At 38.2% G+C, this 17,335-nt stretch overlaps 1 protein-coding gene across 1 annotated transcript in view; it reads right to left on the bottom strand.

The window, feature by feature from the left end:
* The window catches only part of nbas (NBAS subunit of NRZ tethering complex), a 147,322-nt gene that overhangs the window by 97,067 nt on the left and 32,920 nt on the right, over positions 1-17,335 (bottom strand). Inside the window, 9 exon segments of the mRNA XM_057352377.1 lie at positions 16-245; positions 3,710-3,812; positions 3,890-4,012; positions 6,016-6,081; positions 9,516-9,649; positions 13,623-13,796; positions 14,286-14,471; positions 16,533-16,686; positions 16,773-16,859. Of these exon segments, the coding sequence (XP_057208360.1) occupies positions 16-245; positions 3,710-3,812; positions 3,890-4,012; positions 6,016-6,081; positions 9,516-9,649; positions 13,623-13,796; positions 14,286-14,471; positions 16,533-16,686; positions 16,773-16,859 (1,257 nt within the window).

Here is a 17,335-nt window from a genome sequence, read left to right as displayed (position 1 = left end):
AACTGGGCATCATACCGTGCCAGGTTCATGCAAGGGTCACTGAGAGTGGCCGAGGAGTTGAAGTATTCACGGCCAGCATCCAGCATGAGCTCCACGCTGCGGTTATAAGCTACACGGGCGTGAGCTTTTCCGCGGAATGCCACGCTCACTGGAGTGTGCTCTGACACGGCACTGCAGTGCACGAGCTGACCGGCCAGACGAATATTCTCCTCTCGGCCTGAACATAACAAACTCTCCACAAACACCTGGGTGAGAGAGAGAGAGAGAGAGAGAGATGGACAGAAAAACAGAGAGAAAGAGATTAGTATTGTGTAGCACTGACCCGCAGGGGAGACCGTGACCAGGTGTGGCAATTAATCACCTGTCTTTACTCAATTGCTGGCGAGAGACAGAATCACTACAGGAGAAATATCAAAAACTGCTCTGTCAACGACAGCACGCTCTCATGAGCATCTCTGCGGAACAGCTGTGGTGTCCTGGGTAATTTCAATGCTGCCGTCAGGTACATATTTAGGAGGATTAAGATATCAAATGTTGTGCGGTTACGTGTGTGCGTGTTTTAGAGGGTTGCGACTGTTTAAAGTTACATTATTTAGATATCATTAAACACAAAAGACAAAGATTAAAGGGATTTTTACATTTATTAAGGAAAATGTGCGAGGTCCTTTGATGCTAATGTGTTAATCAGGACATTGCAGTTAGTAAGATGGTTGCTAGATTATTGATATGCATGTGCCAAGGTGATGCTGGTTGCTAAGGTGATCTTTGCGGTTGCTAGGGGGTTGCTTAATAGCCCAAGTCAAAATAACCCACACCTCAAATCAAATGATATTCTGGTCCATACATTCCAGATTCGTTGCCGGAGAAATGTGAGGTGCTATTTTAACCAAGACTATATACAGAACAGACAAATCTAACATCCACAATTTCTACACACACAGTCACTTTAAAGGTCCAATGTGTAATTTGTAGGAGGATCTATGGACAGAAATGCAATATAATATACATAACTATGTCTTCAGAGGTGTATAAAGACCTTACATAATGAAGCGTTATGTTTTTATTCCCTTATGCTGTGTTCACACCAAAAGCGAGCAATCGCGTTCAACGCTCTTTATTCCTCACGGGAAAAGTTTGTTATTTTCAAGTAAATGATGCGAAAAACATCACGCAACGAGGAGTGTCTTCACGTGTCCCGACCCGTCAAACAGTAGGTGTCAATGAGCTCTTTGTGCAAATTTCTCGCACAAGTTGAAGTTTTTCGCGCCGCCAGATTCGCGTCATTCACACCGCCTGCCACAAGTTCTCGTCTATTCGCATCTTTGCATTGACTTTGTTTGTAATTTACTCGTGCAAATCGCTTATTCCGCGTTTGGTGTGAACCCAGCATTAGAATGAGCTATATCTAACAACATACACCGCGGGTCCCCTTACATGGAATTCGGCATGTTGTTTCAACAGTAGCCCTAAAAGGACAAACTGCTCTACAGAGCGCGTTTCGTAAATACATTATCTCCGTTGGCAAAGAAGAGAAAACTTGACCTTATCTTTGTCCTGTGTCAGCCACCGTAGTGGTTTGAAAGGGAGGGGTTAGCGGTGGAGTGAGCCGTTGGTTGGAATTCTCAACCCCACCCCTAGAAGGCGCTAAATTTCACAAACTGGACCTTTAAACGTGAGATTTGAAGCCTTGTGTTGCTATACGAGGACTACAGTCACTGTTGTCTACATCTTCAACCAGTGGGAACCCAAAGCGAATCAGACTTTCGGGTTGGCTTACGAATTGACGGCATTACGTAAAAGTTCTATTTTGAACTGCGTTGGAGTCCACATCAACTGACCGCCATGTTAAGTAGACTTTAATTTGCTCGAGTTTGGAAAAAAGCTTCACGCTAACAAACAAATCAAACTCTCCTGCCAAAGGAACTCAACACCTTAATCTCTAGCAGTTCAAATAAGATTTCCATAAAATCTGTGAATCCGAACCTAACAGGAAAATAACAGACCAAAGCCAGTGTCAACAAATCACTTAACACACCACAACACTGTTAGCATAATTGCACAATACAAGCGGATGTTTATTTGCCTGTGTTGCTTAACGTGAATTTCATTAACCGGAGACCTTGGCGTTTTGCAGGGTCTTTGAAACATATTCTTACTCCGTCTGCATCACAGAACCCAATATCTGCAGTGCACATTTCACCTAACACGGTTAACTCCCAACACTGCACAAATGAAATATCCGCCTCTGCTCAGTCTGCCAGCAAATGAGCCATTCTTAATGCACAGCCCACAAAGGTAAAGCAGAGTTTACAGCTGGTTGCTGAGGTTTGTGTAAGTTCATTAGCTGTTTGGCTATTGAAGAGATTGCAATGCAATTCTCCCGTACGCTGTCAAATGGACCTAGAACAAAAAAGAATATAGCGAGAATGCCAATTCCATAAAACGAAATGAAAAGATCTTTCATTTTCCTCGCAGAACTTTCAATTTACTGTTCGTCTGGGATGTCTTTCGGTGGCGTGGAAAAAATATAGTGCCGGCGCCCTTACTGACAGGAACGGAGTACGAACGATTCGAAAAAGTAATGTCTGATGGATAATTCTCCTTTGTTGCTTTTTCTCTCTAGTCAGAGGTGGCGGGGAGTTGGAGATGAACTTCAGAGAGCGAGTTCAACACGGCTGTTCTGGTCTTGATTGTGATGAAGAAATCGATAGTGAAGGGAAAAGCGCTAAATTACACCATCAGCCACACAAAACCAACCATTGCCACTGGATTAATGCTCGGTCTGAAACCTTCACACGCGCATACAAATGTACAGATATTCAGTAACGGATGAAAAACAGACTGATTAAAAGAAGAAGGCGATGAGAGGTAGGATCATGTATGAGTTTGGAGACGGGATGAAAAGTAAGAGAAGAGCAGAAAGGTTAGTTAACACTAAAATGACAAATGCTGAAGTAAGATACTATTTAATATATTAAAGAGACATAGCGTAGTTCAGTACTGAATAGTTAAATACAGCACACTGTAGCATAGCATATGAATTAAAATAGTATAGTTTACTGTATAGTGTAGTATATGATAGTAGATGGCATGGTATTGAACAGTACAGTACAGGATTGTATATAACTTGTATATAACCGTTCATGTGTCCTTCAAAAATGTAGAAAACAAAATTTTAAAAAGATTATTTATATTTATTAATATTAGGGGGTTATTAATATATGTGCATACAGTATATTTAAAAATATATAAAATAAAATAATTCATAAACATTGATATACAACTTAAATTATTGGTAAATATAAATAAATACATTAAAAAATGTATACATCTATGTGTATGTTTTTGGGTTTATAAATAGAAAATTAATATGCACAGTACACAGACATATATTATTTAACATAAACTTTTACTCTAGATGTGATTAATCACGATTAATCGTTTGACAGCCCTAATTAATACTTATATTTATATTATAAAACAGCATAAGGGAGATTTATAAGTTAGGATAGTATATAATTAGTATGTAGTATATACTAATTATTGTATACAGAATACAGATTATTATTGTTATAAACTGATATAAACTAATATAAACTGATAAATGGAATGTTAGGGTATCCATTACATCCACTGTTTATGTCTGGTTTTGCACGTTCAACAAAAAAAAATATGTATATATTATTCTTGAGGCATAATGTATATGTACCTGATGGCATGTTTCTGGATCGAGACATGTATACACATTCTGCTGCATGTCCAGGAGATCTTGAAGTAAACCTCTCCAAACTGTCTCACTCGCAGGAGGGTTTCTAAACAAACAGCAGACAGTCAGACAAGCGTACACGAGGGCTCTGCAAAACAATAAGAGTGCACGTGCGTATCATACTTGCGTCCTGTGTGACGGGTGAGTCGGACCATCAGCTGGTGAGCTTCCTCTTTGCTGTTCTGACTGTTCTTCACAAATGAAATAGGCTTCTGAAGGCCATGCTTCTCCAACACCTCAGCAACACTGGAGACAAGAAAAATATTATTGATTTTGATCTGTGGTGTTGTTTGTTCTTTCCGGACACAATGAATTGTTGTTGTATAGCAATAACCATGCAAAGACTCCTCAAAAGGTTCTCCTTCTGTGCTCATTTTTAGATGAAGTACTTCCTTAATGTCACACAATCACACAATACATATGATAAAGCACATCATGACACATTTCTGACCAGATCTATATGTTCAACAGCTGTTCTGAGAAACCCTGAACAGACAGAGGTGTCTGGAACAACCTCGGTGAGCCGAACTGCTGCCACGTCTCTATGAGATGCCCTCAATAAATGAGGATGTACAGTCTCTCGGGAGCATCGAGCACAGATGTTTTCTGTTTCCTTCCTTTCTTTTCATCTTACATCTCACGTCTCTTTCTTTCCCTACAATCAGCTTGGGACAGAATCTGTATCTTTCAGTCATCATGACCTGCTCCTGAAATGGCTGTACTGGTTGAAAATGCAAATGGAATTTTGCTATTCATTTTCCTATTTTCACATTGCAGGAATTTTGTACAACCTGTCAGTATAATAATCTTCTACTTAAAGGGATAGTTCACACAAAAATGAAAATTCTTGCATTTTACGTTCAATGCAGTGCAAAAGATTTTTTTTGTGCGTATACAATCGAAGTCAATAGAGTCCAGTGTTGTTAGGATATCAACATGTGTGTTTATAATGACACGAGGGTGGGTAAATGATGACGCATTTTACGTTTTTGGATGAACTGTCCCTTTAAAGGAGCCACAGTGCCCACTTATGTATCTCTATTTTTTGGCAACTCAAGCCCACAAGGTCCCCTGCTACAAAAAACAATTTGATTCTACTCAACCATTCTCTATCCTCTATATTAAACAATTTTTTTCAAAAGAGCAATGAAAATCCTGTTTTCCATGATATACCCCCCTCTGACATTCAAGCACAGTACAGAGTACAGGAGGGAGATTGGAAAAGACACATTTCAGATACAAAGAGAAAAAAAGCAGCTAAATCTTGAGACAATGAGAAAGGTTACAGAATGATAAATAACAGCAAACAAGAGAAAAAGAAAGAAATTAATGCTGGAATGACTGCGCCCTCCCAGGCCGGTCATAAATATCTGAAAGAGCGACTTTCATCATCCTTTTCTCAGAAGGAATTCTAATGGATCTGAAGGAATGCGTCTCGGCGACTGACACACACACAAACAACACGAAGCATGCAACGTACATAAGAGATGGTCGACCGGTCATCCAAACACATCTTCAAGTAGTCAAGATTAAGCAGTTCATCTATTGTAGAAGTTTGTTTAGTAACCAGTGTTGGGTAAGTTACTCTGAAAAAGTAATTAATACCTAGTTACTAATTACATATTCAATAGTGTAATTAGATTACTGTACAAATGACTCTCTCCAAAAATAATTTAATTACTTATTACTAATTACTTTCTATATCCTATATTAACCTTGATTAGCTAAGTGATTCAGGCATAGACATGAAACGGCTCTTCTAATTCATTAAAATAAATAATATAAAACTACATAAAGTAGTATTATTAACTGATCAAAGTATTACAAATGTGAGAATTACACATTAAAGCACATATTTTAAAGTTAGACTTTGAATTTTGATGTCAATTCCACTATTGCACATATATACAGTATATTACAAAAAGTATTTTGTTTAATTACATCAGAAGTAACTGTAATTAAATTACATCAAAAATAAGAGTAATCCCTTACTTTACTTTTTCATGGGGAAAGTAATTAAATTACAGTAACTAATTACTTGGTAACTAGTTACACCCAACACTGTTAGTAGCACACCTTACAAACACAACAGACCATCATGACACAACCCATAATGCAATCAAGCAGCTAGCTGATCATACAGTAGGTGTGAATAAACAGCATCATATGTTTGAGATCCTCATGAACATCAGAGTGTAGACGAAAACTGAAGAAACAGTCTCTTGTCATCTCATTCAGTCTCTTCTCACCTCAAGTGTTTCTCTAGAGTGTCCACTTGGTCATGCAAGGCTTTTGTGGCATCTGTGTCTGCTCCCCTTAGGAACAGAAAACAAATAAGATTAGAGCTTTTGAACATATGTATTATATAGTGTGCATTAACCAACATAAAGTCCATCTGATAATGGCACCAAGGTCCTGATATTCCCAAGCAAGTATAAATTGTGGATATTTTATTTCGTATATATCAAGTAGTAATTTTAAAATATTTATATTAGTGTATAGCGCATAATATAGGTCTGTGTACTGTGCATATTCATTTTGTATTTATAAACACATATAGATACATGTATACATATTTAGGAAATATTTACATGTATTTATGTTAGTGCTGTCAATCGATAAAAACAAATAATCCAATTTTTTTTCTGTGATTAATCACAATTAATCGCACATAACATTAATGTTTTAAAATATACTTTTACATTCTAATAATGTCACATTTAATCTTCAAATTAAGGTAGAAACAACAGATTTCTTTAACAGCATCATTTTATGAAAGCCAACATTCTGATATTATAGTACTGTAACTGATGTCTCTCTTTATTTTAACATTAATAATAGCCATTCAAAAGTATAATTGAGAGCTATCATGTCTAACAGATAGGATATATACAGATATTGAAAAGAAGTTCTCAAACACTTTAACAGTCTTTACATTTACATTTAGTCATATAGCAGACGCTTTTATCCAAAGCGACTTACAAAGAGTATAAGGAGCAATAAGCGATATGTCATACAGGAGCAATAATACAATAGGTGCCAATACAAAGTTACTAGTTTTAACAAAAGCTAGACCACTTCCTGTTGAGAGAAAGCGAGAGGGTTTTATTTTATTTTTTTTCTTCATTTGTCTGTCAAGTATTCACAGAAGAGGTGGGTTTTAAGTAGTTTTTTTAATGTTATGAGAGATGTGGTTGACCGGACCGAATTAGGAAGAATGTTCCACCAGGAGGGAGTTGTGAATGAGAATGAGAGGGAAAGCGATTTACAGCCCTTATGGGAAGGCAATACAAGATGCCGCTGGTTTGCTGAACGCAGGGATCTTGATGGGGTGTAGGAGGGTGTGAAAGTATGCCGATGCAGATCCAGTGATAGTCCTGTAGGCAAGCATTAGTGACTTGAATCTGATACGGGCTTCAACCGGTAGCCAGTGGCGGGAGATGAAAAGGGGCGTCACATGAGCCATTTTGGGCTGTTGGAAGACGAGGCGTGCTGCTGCGTTCTGAACCAGCTTGGAGCGGTCTTTAATGCTAAATTGTAAATTAAATACTGAAGAATTCTTATTAAAGCTACAAAACACATTATTTTCTTCTTTTCTTTTGTTTGATTAACATTAGTGACAGGAGTCACAGCTGCAGGCTTAAGAATGCAGCCGCTTTAAGAGCCGTCTCTTTACGCAGATGAGGCCACTCCCATTTTCACAACTCTTTGCGTTCATTCAAGACTTTATTTAACACGTTGAAGTCTGTGCTTACGAAAATGCTAGACAAAACAGGCTTTCTGTCATAATCTTGTGTGGTTTTATTCATTCAAGCATGAAAGAGAACTTAATACTGGTGCGCTGTCTGACAGAGATTCACTGATGTAGCCTTTAGCCCGTGACTGTTTACACCAGACTGGACCTCAGCATTTCGTTTTGCCGCGTCCCACAGCTAGAAGCTTTCTATCTTCACTGAACGTGTCAAAGCAACTGTTTTAAATCGCGCTTAAGTGGTTTAAAAGCCTGTACACGAATAAGAGCGTGATTATATAATGTAACCTAGACAAAGGATGACATAACAAATGGATGCTGCGTTAATTGCGTTAAATATTTTTAACGAGTTAATCGGGAAAAAAAAAAATAGCGCGCGTTAACGTTGACAGCCCTAATTTATTTATCAATAATTAAGATGATATAAAAATGTTTATTAATTTTAATATTTTATACTTTTCTTAAATATATGCATGTACAGTATGTGTAAGTTTTTATAAATACAAAATAATATGCACAGTACACAGACATATATTATGTAAACACAAAGTTTTATTTTGGATGCAATTAATGGCGATTAATCATTTGACAGCCCTAATTGATACTTATGAAAAAGTTACAGTATGAATTTTAAAACAACAGTTTGGTGGCTTTTTAAGTTTGTGTGTTTGATATTTTTGTGCCGCTTATCTGAACCTGAGCAGAAATGTGCAATGTTCCCTGTTGCATTCTCAGAGACAGGTTGCTATGGAAATAACGTCAGAATTTCAACAAAAAAAACTTGTTGCCAAAAATGTATATAAGACAAATAACTGAAATTCATTTGCAACTCGGGCGATTTGTTTAGGCCTAAACAAACTTAATATGACTGTATAATACAGTACCTACATTTTCCTAAACTATTTTTGTTTTGGCCCCCAGAAATCTAATTCAGGTCTCAATCTCATATCTTTACAGCTCACATACAAACTCTCACACACACTCGCTCTCTCTCTTTTAGTAGCAGCCAGAGATAATAGCTACAGCTCTGAAACAGCCCTAAAGCATTGATCCCTGGACAAAAATAGAAGTGTAAAAACACGTAACGGTCTTGCAAAGGTACAGCGCGATATTCTATCAACAGAGGAGTGAGTGAAGGTGAGAATGAAAACAAGACACACAGCATTTGTAGTTCGTACAACGTATCAATATTGCTTTTATTATAATAATGCAGAACCCTCTGGATACACTGACACCAAATATCCCATAGCGAGGAAAATTTCATCTTTGTTATGCCCCAAGAGAGAATAAAGTGCTAAAAAAAAAACAATCCTATTCACGTACTGAAGCACTTCACCTGCATTCCGAAGCCGGCAGGAATATGCATTTAATATCAATATATACTGTCTGGACAGGAGAGTGACAGACCTCTCAGTCTCTCAGACGTCTTAAGACACCAGGAGTATAATAACGAATGCTGCGAGAATTTCAGGGTTCACACTTTGAAGGTGGTAAAACACACGCTGTGTTATAATAGGCTGATCAGGGGCTTACGGAAAACTGCACACATATGTTAATTATGTGTGCGCTGGACAGGAATTGTGTCATAAGGTTTTTAAGCAGAAAAGAGGGGGCTGCAGTGGCTAGCTGTGACACCATAACATTGACTCAGTTCATGAATATTTATGATCAGATCGGCCTTAAGCTTGATTGAATATTTTTTTCGTGACTGATTATTCTGTTTTTAATAAATATCGCAATGGCAAACATCTCAGCCGACTACCGAAAGTATCAGTTTTGTATTTTTCTACTTGAATGCTAATTTGTTTATTAATTGAAATTGAAAAATAAACGGAATAAGCTGCTCATCTGCTTGATTGACAGCATTCATTTCACCGCCGTCAAGATACAAGATAAAAGCTGAAAAGTGAACTACAATTAGATGTCGATTAAAAAGTGTGGGGGGGCGCCAGTTCTGTTGCGTGGTGAATGGTGTATGTGTAAGTGAGGGCGACTTACCCGTATCCTCTCTGAGGGAGACATTCAAGTATATCATAGCAGAGTGCCAGCTGATCGTCCCTCTCACAGCTGTAGATACACTCTAATGCCACAGACATGAGCTGATCAGAGTTTCCCATCACCTTTGGATGACACTAATGGTAAACACAAACAAAGAATGACAAATAAAGCGCAATAAAGATACAATAAACTGTTAACATTCTGTCTTTAAACCCTTGTTTGGAGTTCAGTGGTTATGGTTTCAATGCTAACACAAAACGATGTGATTGTTTTTTAAACTCAAAATAAACACACCACAATCATCGATATTACTTTTATATTGTTTACAAAACACAAATAGTACCATAAATGTGATTTAACTGAGATAAATGGCAAATATTAACCGCATGTCTTTGCAGCTTGTAATTGAGATAAAGTAAACATCTGTACATTTTTCTATGGCTGTACATATTTAACAGATAATGCTGTAGGTTTACTAGACCAGGGGCCCGTTTCAGAAAGGAGGTTTAGTGAAAACTGAGAATATTAACCCTGAAATGAGGGAAACTCTGTGTTTTCCGTTTCAAAATGTGAGGTATGTCAAACCCGAGAAAGCGGGGTAACTCAAGCCCGTAACCATAGTAACTTACTCTGTGAACCTAACCTGGTCGGGAGCAGGTTTTCTTTGGTAAACCCAGAGTTTTTTTCGATCTCCTCCCCCATTTTAAAGCGCAAGTGGTGTACCTCATTCATTCATTCATTCATTAATACAGTCATTCATGGCACGCATTTTGATCACACAGAGACCATCTCAGTGACTTAAATGTCATACTGTATGTGCTTTTATTGAGGGTCCTGTGCTGCATTAATTCATATGGATGTTCTTTGATTTCAAGAGAGGAATTTAGGACCCGAGTGGAATTTTGTCATTTCCCTGTGCATTTTTATTAAAACATCAATAACATCAGCCATCGTGGCCGTGAATTACATCAGAGCAGATTCTTTCCCTTACATGTTCTCACAAATGTTAGTTTTCTATGGAGGATAAGAAATGACTTAAAAAAGTGCATGAATAAAGAAATTAATAAATCCAGACAAATGTAGTGATAAAGGTAATAAACAATTAATTTAGACGTGCAGCCATTCCTACCCAAAACTGCTCCGAGCAGGGTTCGAACCGATGATCACTCTGACTTTGACACGAGAGTCTGACACACTAACAAGTGTCCCATACATGACGTCTCACAAGCCTCACTAGAGTACTCATGACAAGTGAACATATTATTTCGGATTTATTTCTGTTGTTTCATCCATTTATTCATTCATTTACTGATTAATTTGTTTGTTTATTGGTACATTTATCTTTTTATCAATTTAAACTTAAGTCATTTACACATTAAAGCACATTAATAAATCCACTGTATGCAGCGTGGAAAGTGTGCCTCGCACTCAAGCGCTTTCTGCCACCATGTTGCTTTTTTTGGTGCCGTTGCCATGGTGAATCGTAATATCGGAGCTCCATTGATCATAGCTTGTCGTAGTTGTGGTGCAAGCGCTTAACTCAAGGTAAGTCTACCCAGAGTTGATAGAACCAACTCAAATCAGCTGTTCTGAAACCAAAAACTCAAAGTTTCGCATCTCGGTTTTAAAGGTGCTATGAATTAAAACCACAATTTTAACCCGAGCTTTTGTTATATAAGAGGGAATCGTATTCACGCGAACATCATGTAAGTGTCAGAACTGAAATGCCCTTGTCACTGAGATTACAACCGTTATTGACACCAGGCCCAGCGAACGCCAGGTTCTGGAATGCACCTATCTATGACGACATTGATAGGTTGAACACCGCCTCCACAGAAAGAATTTCAACGACTGCTTCTCTAACCCCGCCCACTACAATTCTGAAGTAACACAAGTGGCGCGGAACCAGATAGAGCGAGCAAGCAACAAACAAACATGCAGTTAAAGATAGCTAAATATTGTGCCATCCCTGGTTGTGGAAGAATACAGTCACTGCATAACCTTCCTTCGGATTCCGATATTAGGAATGCGTGGTTAAAGTTTATTTTTAAAGACGTTCCAGCTCATGTGGGAAAAACATGGAGCATTTGTTCATTTCATTTCTCCGAGGATTCCTTCGTGAACAAGGCACAGGTCGACACTGGATTTGTGGAGAGACTAAAATTAAAAAGCTGTGCTGTGCCATCAATATTGGATCCGATAGGAATGGCGCAGCAATCTTATGTGAGTAAAACATTTTTGTACCATGCGTCACTATTGCTTTGTTAGAGATCGCTTGATATGCCCTGAGCACTATTCGCACGAGAGTAGTATTACCTGGGGACCTCAAGTCATTTGTATTAATTGCAGAGGTTGTCTATGATCTTAAGCCCGTGCGAATCGGGATCTCTGTGATTTGGCAGGCTCATTTATCATTTTTCAAGGTTTTATCCACCGTTTGCGAATAATGGAGGCTGTTTTGGTATTATTTAGGGTGCTGGGTCATATCCTATAAGTTACCGGGACTATAGGCTATACAAACTATACGCAAAGCCTTGCCATCACATCCGGGAAATAAGTCAGTAAATTTGAGTAAAATCATCCCGTGCGAATGCATCACATGAAATACTGATGTGGGGAGGTCATTCATAAATCACACGAGGTCCCCAGATAATACTAATCTCGTGCGAATGGTGCTAATGTGTAACCTAACATTACGTGTCTAACCAAATTCACAGAAGGCTCCAACTAAGTTTACTACGCAAACTGCTATCCAATCATAGCAGTGGGCGTTTACTTCCAAGTCTTCATGGCGGAACGCCCATTCAAATCGACAGTTTGTCAAGCCGGCCTGAAAACCCGGGTAGAAAATAGCCTATTACTTATTGATTTTGATGTTTTTAAATGTGAAGACCACGCGAACGTCATAAGTAGACCTCATACAACAGTATAAAACAATAAACAAGCCCAGTTCATCACACCTTTAAACAACTCAGAGTTCACATTTTAACTCGGTGTTGGTTGAACCTCCTTATTGAAACGGGCCCCAGCAAACATTGGCTGAGAAACAAAAACAAACACCAGGGTCAACCAAAATATAATCATTTGCTATTGTTTTGTGTTCATGTTATTTGGATAATGTTAACCAATGGTCTAATAGTTCTGTAAGCTTTGTTTCTAACTTCTTTTCAGCTCTATTGTGGTGTGTAAAGCTGACTTTTTACCATCAAGCCTATTCCTGACGGATAAAATCAAGCCCCACCCAATCTTTTTTCTTGTCAAATGTCACTTCACTTAGAAAATGCCCCAAGTGCAAAAATCAAATGCATTGACTTTAATTGCACCTAAACAGCATTTTTGTGCATCATTGGCACATTCAAAAGTCTCACTATTGACGCTCAAAAATGCTGTATAGTCAAGTTTTGAGCACAGCCAACAACTATAAGAATAAATAACTTTGTATAAACGACCTTCATGTGTGTTAATACAGGGCTATTTTATTCCCTCTCTCCTCTTACAAACACACAGCCGCAGACAAAAGCTCACTGAAATCATGTTAGTGTGGATTACACTGGATTTAATTTCACACAACATTAAATGTGTAAGGTTGATTCAACGACACAAACGCAAAATGAAACACAAACAGACATGAATAATCTCATAGACCTGATTTCTCTCCAACCGCTTTTTTTAATTTCCTGTGAGGGAAATAATGTTTATCATGGCCGCATGAAACTGTGTGTGTGTCTGAAGGTCTTCAGGCGTTGCTGCGTGATCACACACAGGGAGAATTGAAACAGAACTTACTCTTGACATTTCAACACGTCCATCTTTTGAGTGTCCACACATATGTGGGCATGTGACATGACACTGCAGTCACTGCAAATCATTTAGCAGCTGCTTTTACCCAAAGCGAATTACAAATGAGGGAAAGCACAATTTATTATAAAGGAGCCAATATTATTAGCAGTGAACCAATACTCAGTGAATCAGATGAGAACAGAACAAAAAAATGACATCATGATGTTTCATTTCACCACATTGTATTGATAATCTTAGGCAGAGTTAAGGTTTGTTATATTTGTTTTATATTTTTACAAGTGTGTGTTTTGTATATGGTTGACTTACGTCTGGCTTTGAGTTCTGGAAGATTTTGAGAGGAAGTCTGAGATCGTCTTTGGCGAGGGTGACCAGGTACTCTCTGAGCAGGCTGGAGGACGAGCCCACCAGCTGTCCCTCACAGCGGTGCAGAAACGGGAATATCCACTGGAATAAATTCCTAATGTATCGATCCTCACTAGACTAAAACAGAGACAAAGATGTCTACTATTTGCCTTAAATGTTTTACTTAGAAAAATCTCACAGCAATTTTCAAGCAGCAAAGTGCAAAATATCAAAGGTAATACTGGGGAACCACATGCTAAGCATTTCCGTTTATATAAGCAAATGAGTATTAAATCATTTTAATGAAAGCATTAAATCCAGGCCCACTGGACATACTTACAGCAGTCTTAATAAAATCAACCCTGTCGACATGAATCTGCACTCAAGCTCACATCCTCAATGTAAAGATCTGACTGACTAAATGTTTGGCTATTGAATGCGCAAGAGATGATTAAAACTATATTATAAGTTGTTTACATTGTCGATATGTGGCCACTACACAACAAAGAACCTACTGAATAAAACACTGTCCTGCGTCTCCACACAGACTGCTGTGATAAAAGTGAACATGACAATAAAAAGCTTGAAAGAAACTGTCAACAGGGAGAGGACAGACTCAGAACATACATTTTTCATGAGGAGGCGGAGCTTGTCAATGTCCCTGAGCTGCTGGAGCTCCTTTAGCGTGAGACTCAGGTCACATGATGTCTCGTACACCAGTGTCTCCATGGTAACCAGGTGGTCACACAGTACCTCCAGCCCAGGAATGTTCTGCTCTTTTCCCAGACGCACTAGAGACAGGGAGCAATCAACCTGTGCAGACAAATCAGAAAACATGGACTAGCTATTAGAGGTAAAGTGTTACTGAATGGATTTTAGTGGAAATTAAAATAAATGACAATTAGTCTCGAAGTTTCCATACTACAGGTTTTCCAAATACTCCTCTATTCGCCATTGGCTGGACAAAACACACAATCCCACCCTAAAACACCAGCCAATGGTCAGATTTCTTTAAGTGAATTTTTGAAAAATGAAAATTCTGTCATGAATTACTCACTCTCTAATTGTTCCAAATCTGTATTTCTTTGTTTGGTTGAACACAGAGAAAGCTATTTGGAAGAATGCTTGTAACCAAACAGTTCTCATCCCCCATTGACTCCCATGGCATTTTTTCCCTACTGTGGCAGTAAATGGGGGATGAGATCTGTTTGGTCACTGACATTCTTCCAAATATCTTCCTCTGTGTTCAACAGAACAAAGACAATTATACAGGAACAATTTGAGGGTGAGTAAAGATGACAGAATTTTCATTTTTGGGTGACCTGTCCCTTTAATCTGTAACTTTTACCTCTGTGTCACCATTTCTGTCAGAACATCACATTGCGGGTTACTTTACATACTTTTCTTTACGTGGTATAAAGTCAAATAAAATCAAATAATAACTAATAAAAGCCTTTCCAAATCATGATAAAGAGATTAAAAAAAATGTCCTGATAGCACCGAATAGCCATGTTTACACTTTTTAAGAGAAATCAACCTTGTTTATGATCTACTTCAATAAATCTCATATCTAATAGAAATGCAAAAATACAAAAGAAAGAAAATATACACCAAAGAATGCAAGAATCCCCTAGCAAACGGGATGTGTAATAATGTAAGTAGAACAAAGTCGATAAAATCCCACCCGCCTCAGCACTTCATCAATACAGTTCACATCATGAACTAGCGACTGGTTTCCCTCTGCCTGCTGACTGGCAGCACATGGAGCAAATCGATTGTGGATGCTTGCGTAAAGAAAATGATTGCTGCTGCTTTCCCACCTGGTAAGAACCAAAACCTTTGACATCGGCGTTAACAAGAGCCAAACACATCTAAAGCATGCTGCCTACAACACCCCATTACAAGCAACGCTCTTTAACACACTGTGTCCTAAATTGGAGTTACACGGACACTAAATTAAGAACAAAAGCATTAGCCTCCCAAACAAAGGATCCATACGGCACAAACTACTACATGCACGCCTGGCTTTGGTTAGTGTATTGATCTTCAACCCACATTAAGTCTGCTTCATTGTTCCCTGCCGTCCCTCCTCTCTCCTCAAGGTCCAAACCAGCAAGCAACCCTCAGACAAACAGATCTCACACCCTTTTATTACATCTGATTTCTTTTTGTGTAACTTTCGTTCTGCACACCGCCCACCCTCTTTCCTTGCTTCACATATCAAGCTGTCTCAGACCAGCCCATTCTCCTTCCTGTAACCTTTCTGGAGGTTGGAGTGATGCGTTTCCTGCTCTGCAGCAGCTCCTAAAACAGATTGTACCTACAGTACATTTCAGTGTTACTGTTGTCATATGCTAGACATGTGCAGTGAGATCCAAAAATCTGAGAGCACGGAGAAAATCTGGGATTCAAACTCTAAATCTGTCAAACTCCTAAAACTTTCCACTTGTTTCCAAACTTAAATTAAAGAAAGGAAAAAAATGATGTCGGTCAATAGTGCCCCAGAAATGTTGCTTTCCCACATTCTTCAAAATATCTTCTTTTGTGTTCAACAGAATAAAGAAATTTATAAAGCCATTTTTCCTACTATGGTAGTCAATGGTGGCCAAGAACTGTTTGGTTATAATATCTTTATTCTGTATTTGTCAGAACAAAGAAATGCATACAGGTTTGGAACAACTTGAGGGTGAGTAAATGAAGACTGTTCCTTTAAGAGCATCCACAGCAGACAAATACTGTACCGTGTCCTTAGACTGTATCTGAGAAAGTTGTTTGTTCTACACACTGGAAAGGTGTCAGTCAAGTAAAGGTATTAAAAAAAGAGAACTGCATGTTTTGATACAGCTTCTGTCAGTACATGTAATGTTCATTCACCTGGTGAGAATTGCTCTCTATCTCCTGCGCTCTGGTCAGGTACCACTCTGTCAACAGCATGATGGGGGGTTCAGCACTATGGAATTTCTCCAATTCTGGCTGTTCTTCGTACAGGAAGTGGCAGTCATCCACTGGGTTGGGCTCCACCACTCCTCTAAATGAAAGTACAAAGACGGTTATCAGCAATACGGTTTTATTTCAATAGCAGATCAAGCACCGTAAGCATTAATGTGCTCTTACCTGCACTCAGGAAGCTCACACCAATCCAGTTCTCTGTGCCTACTTTCCTCCCAGGGAATCAAAGCCAAATTACTCTTCTTATCCACACTAAAAAGAAAAAGCGGGCGAGATGACTTTATGACTTTTAAACACACTTTATTAAAACATCTTGTAAAACAGACACTATTATACTCCAAACATACCACATCAAAATATGATTAAGGAAAGGAATAATATGAATAATCTGATTAAAAAAACATTAAATAGCGATAAAAATAATTAATATAATTATTTTATTATTATTCGAAAGAAAGAAAAGAAAGAAAGAAAGAAAGAAAGAAAGAAAGAAAGAAAGAAAGAAAGAAAGAAAGAAAGAAAGAAAGAAAGAAAGAATGTAACGTGTAACATGTAACTAAGCAACAATCAAGCTATCAGCAATTTCATGTTCAGAAAGCAAATAAAACTTTTCCACATTTCTTATTGCCCTGCCAAAGACTTTTTGAACTTCAAAGAGATAAAAAGCCAGTAGAGGAAGTACCAGAGAGACCAATTCTGGCATAAGAAAATATTTCACAGAAATAACC

Source organism: Triplophysa rosa, linkage group LG15, assembly GCF_024868665.1.
Source record: "Triplophysa rosa linkage group LG15, Trosa_1v2, whole genome shotgun sequence".
In the NCBI taxonomy this organism is placed as follows: Eukaryota; Metazoa; Chordata; class Actinopteri; order Cypriniformes; family Nemacheilidae; genus Triplophysa; species Triplophysa rosa.
Note: the sequence above shows the minus strand (reverse complement) of the source record. Positions and strands in the feature narration are given on the sequence as shown.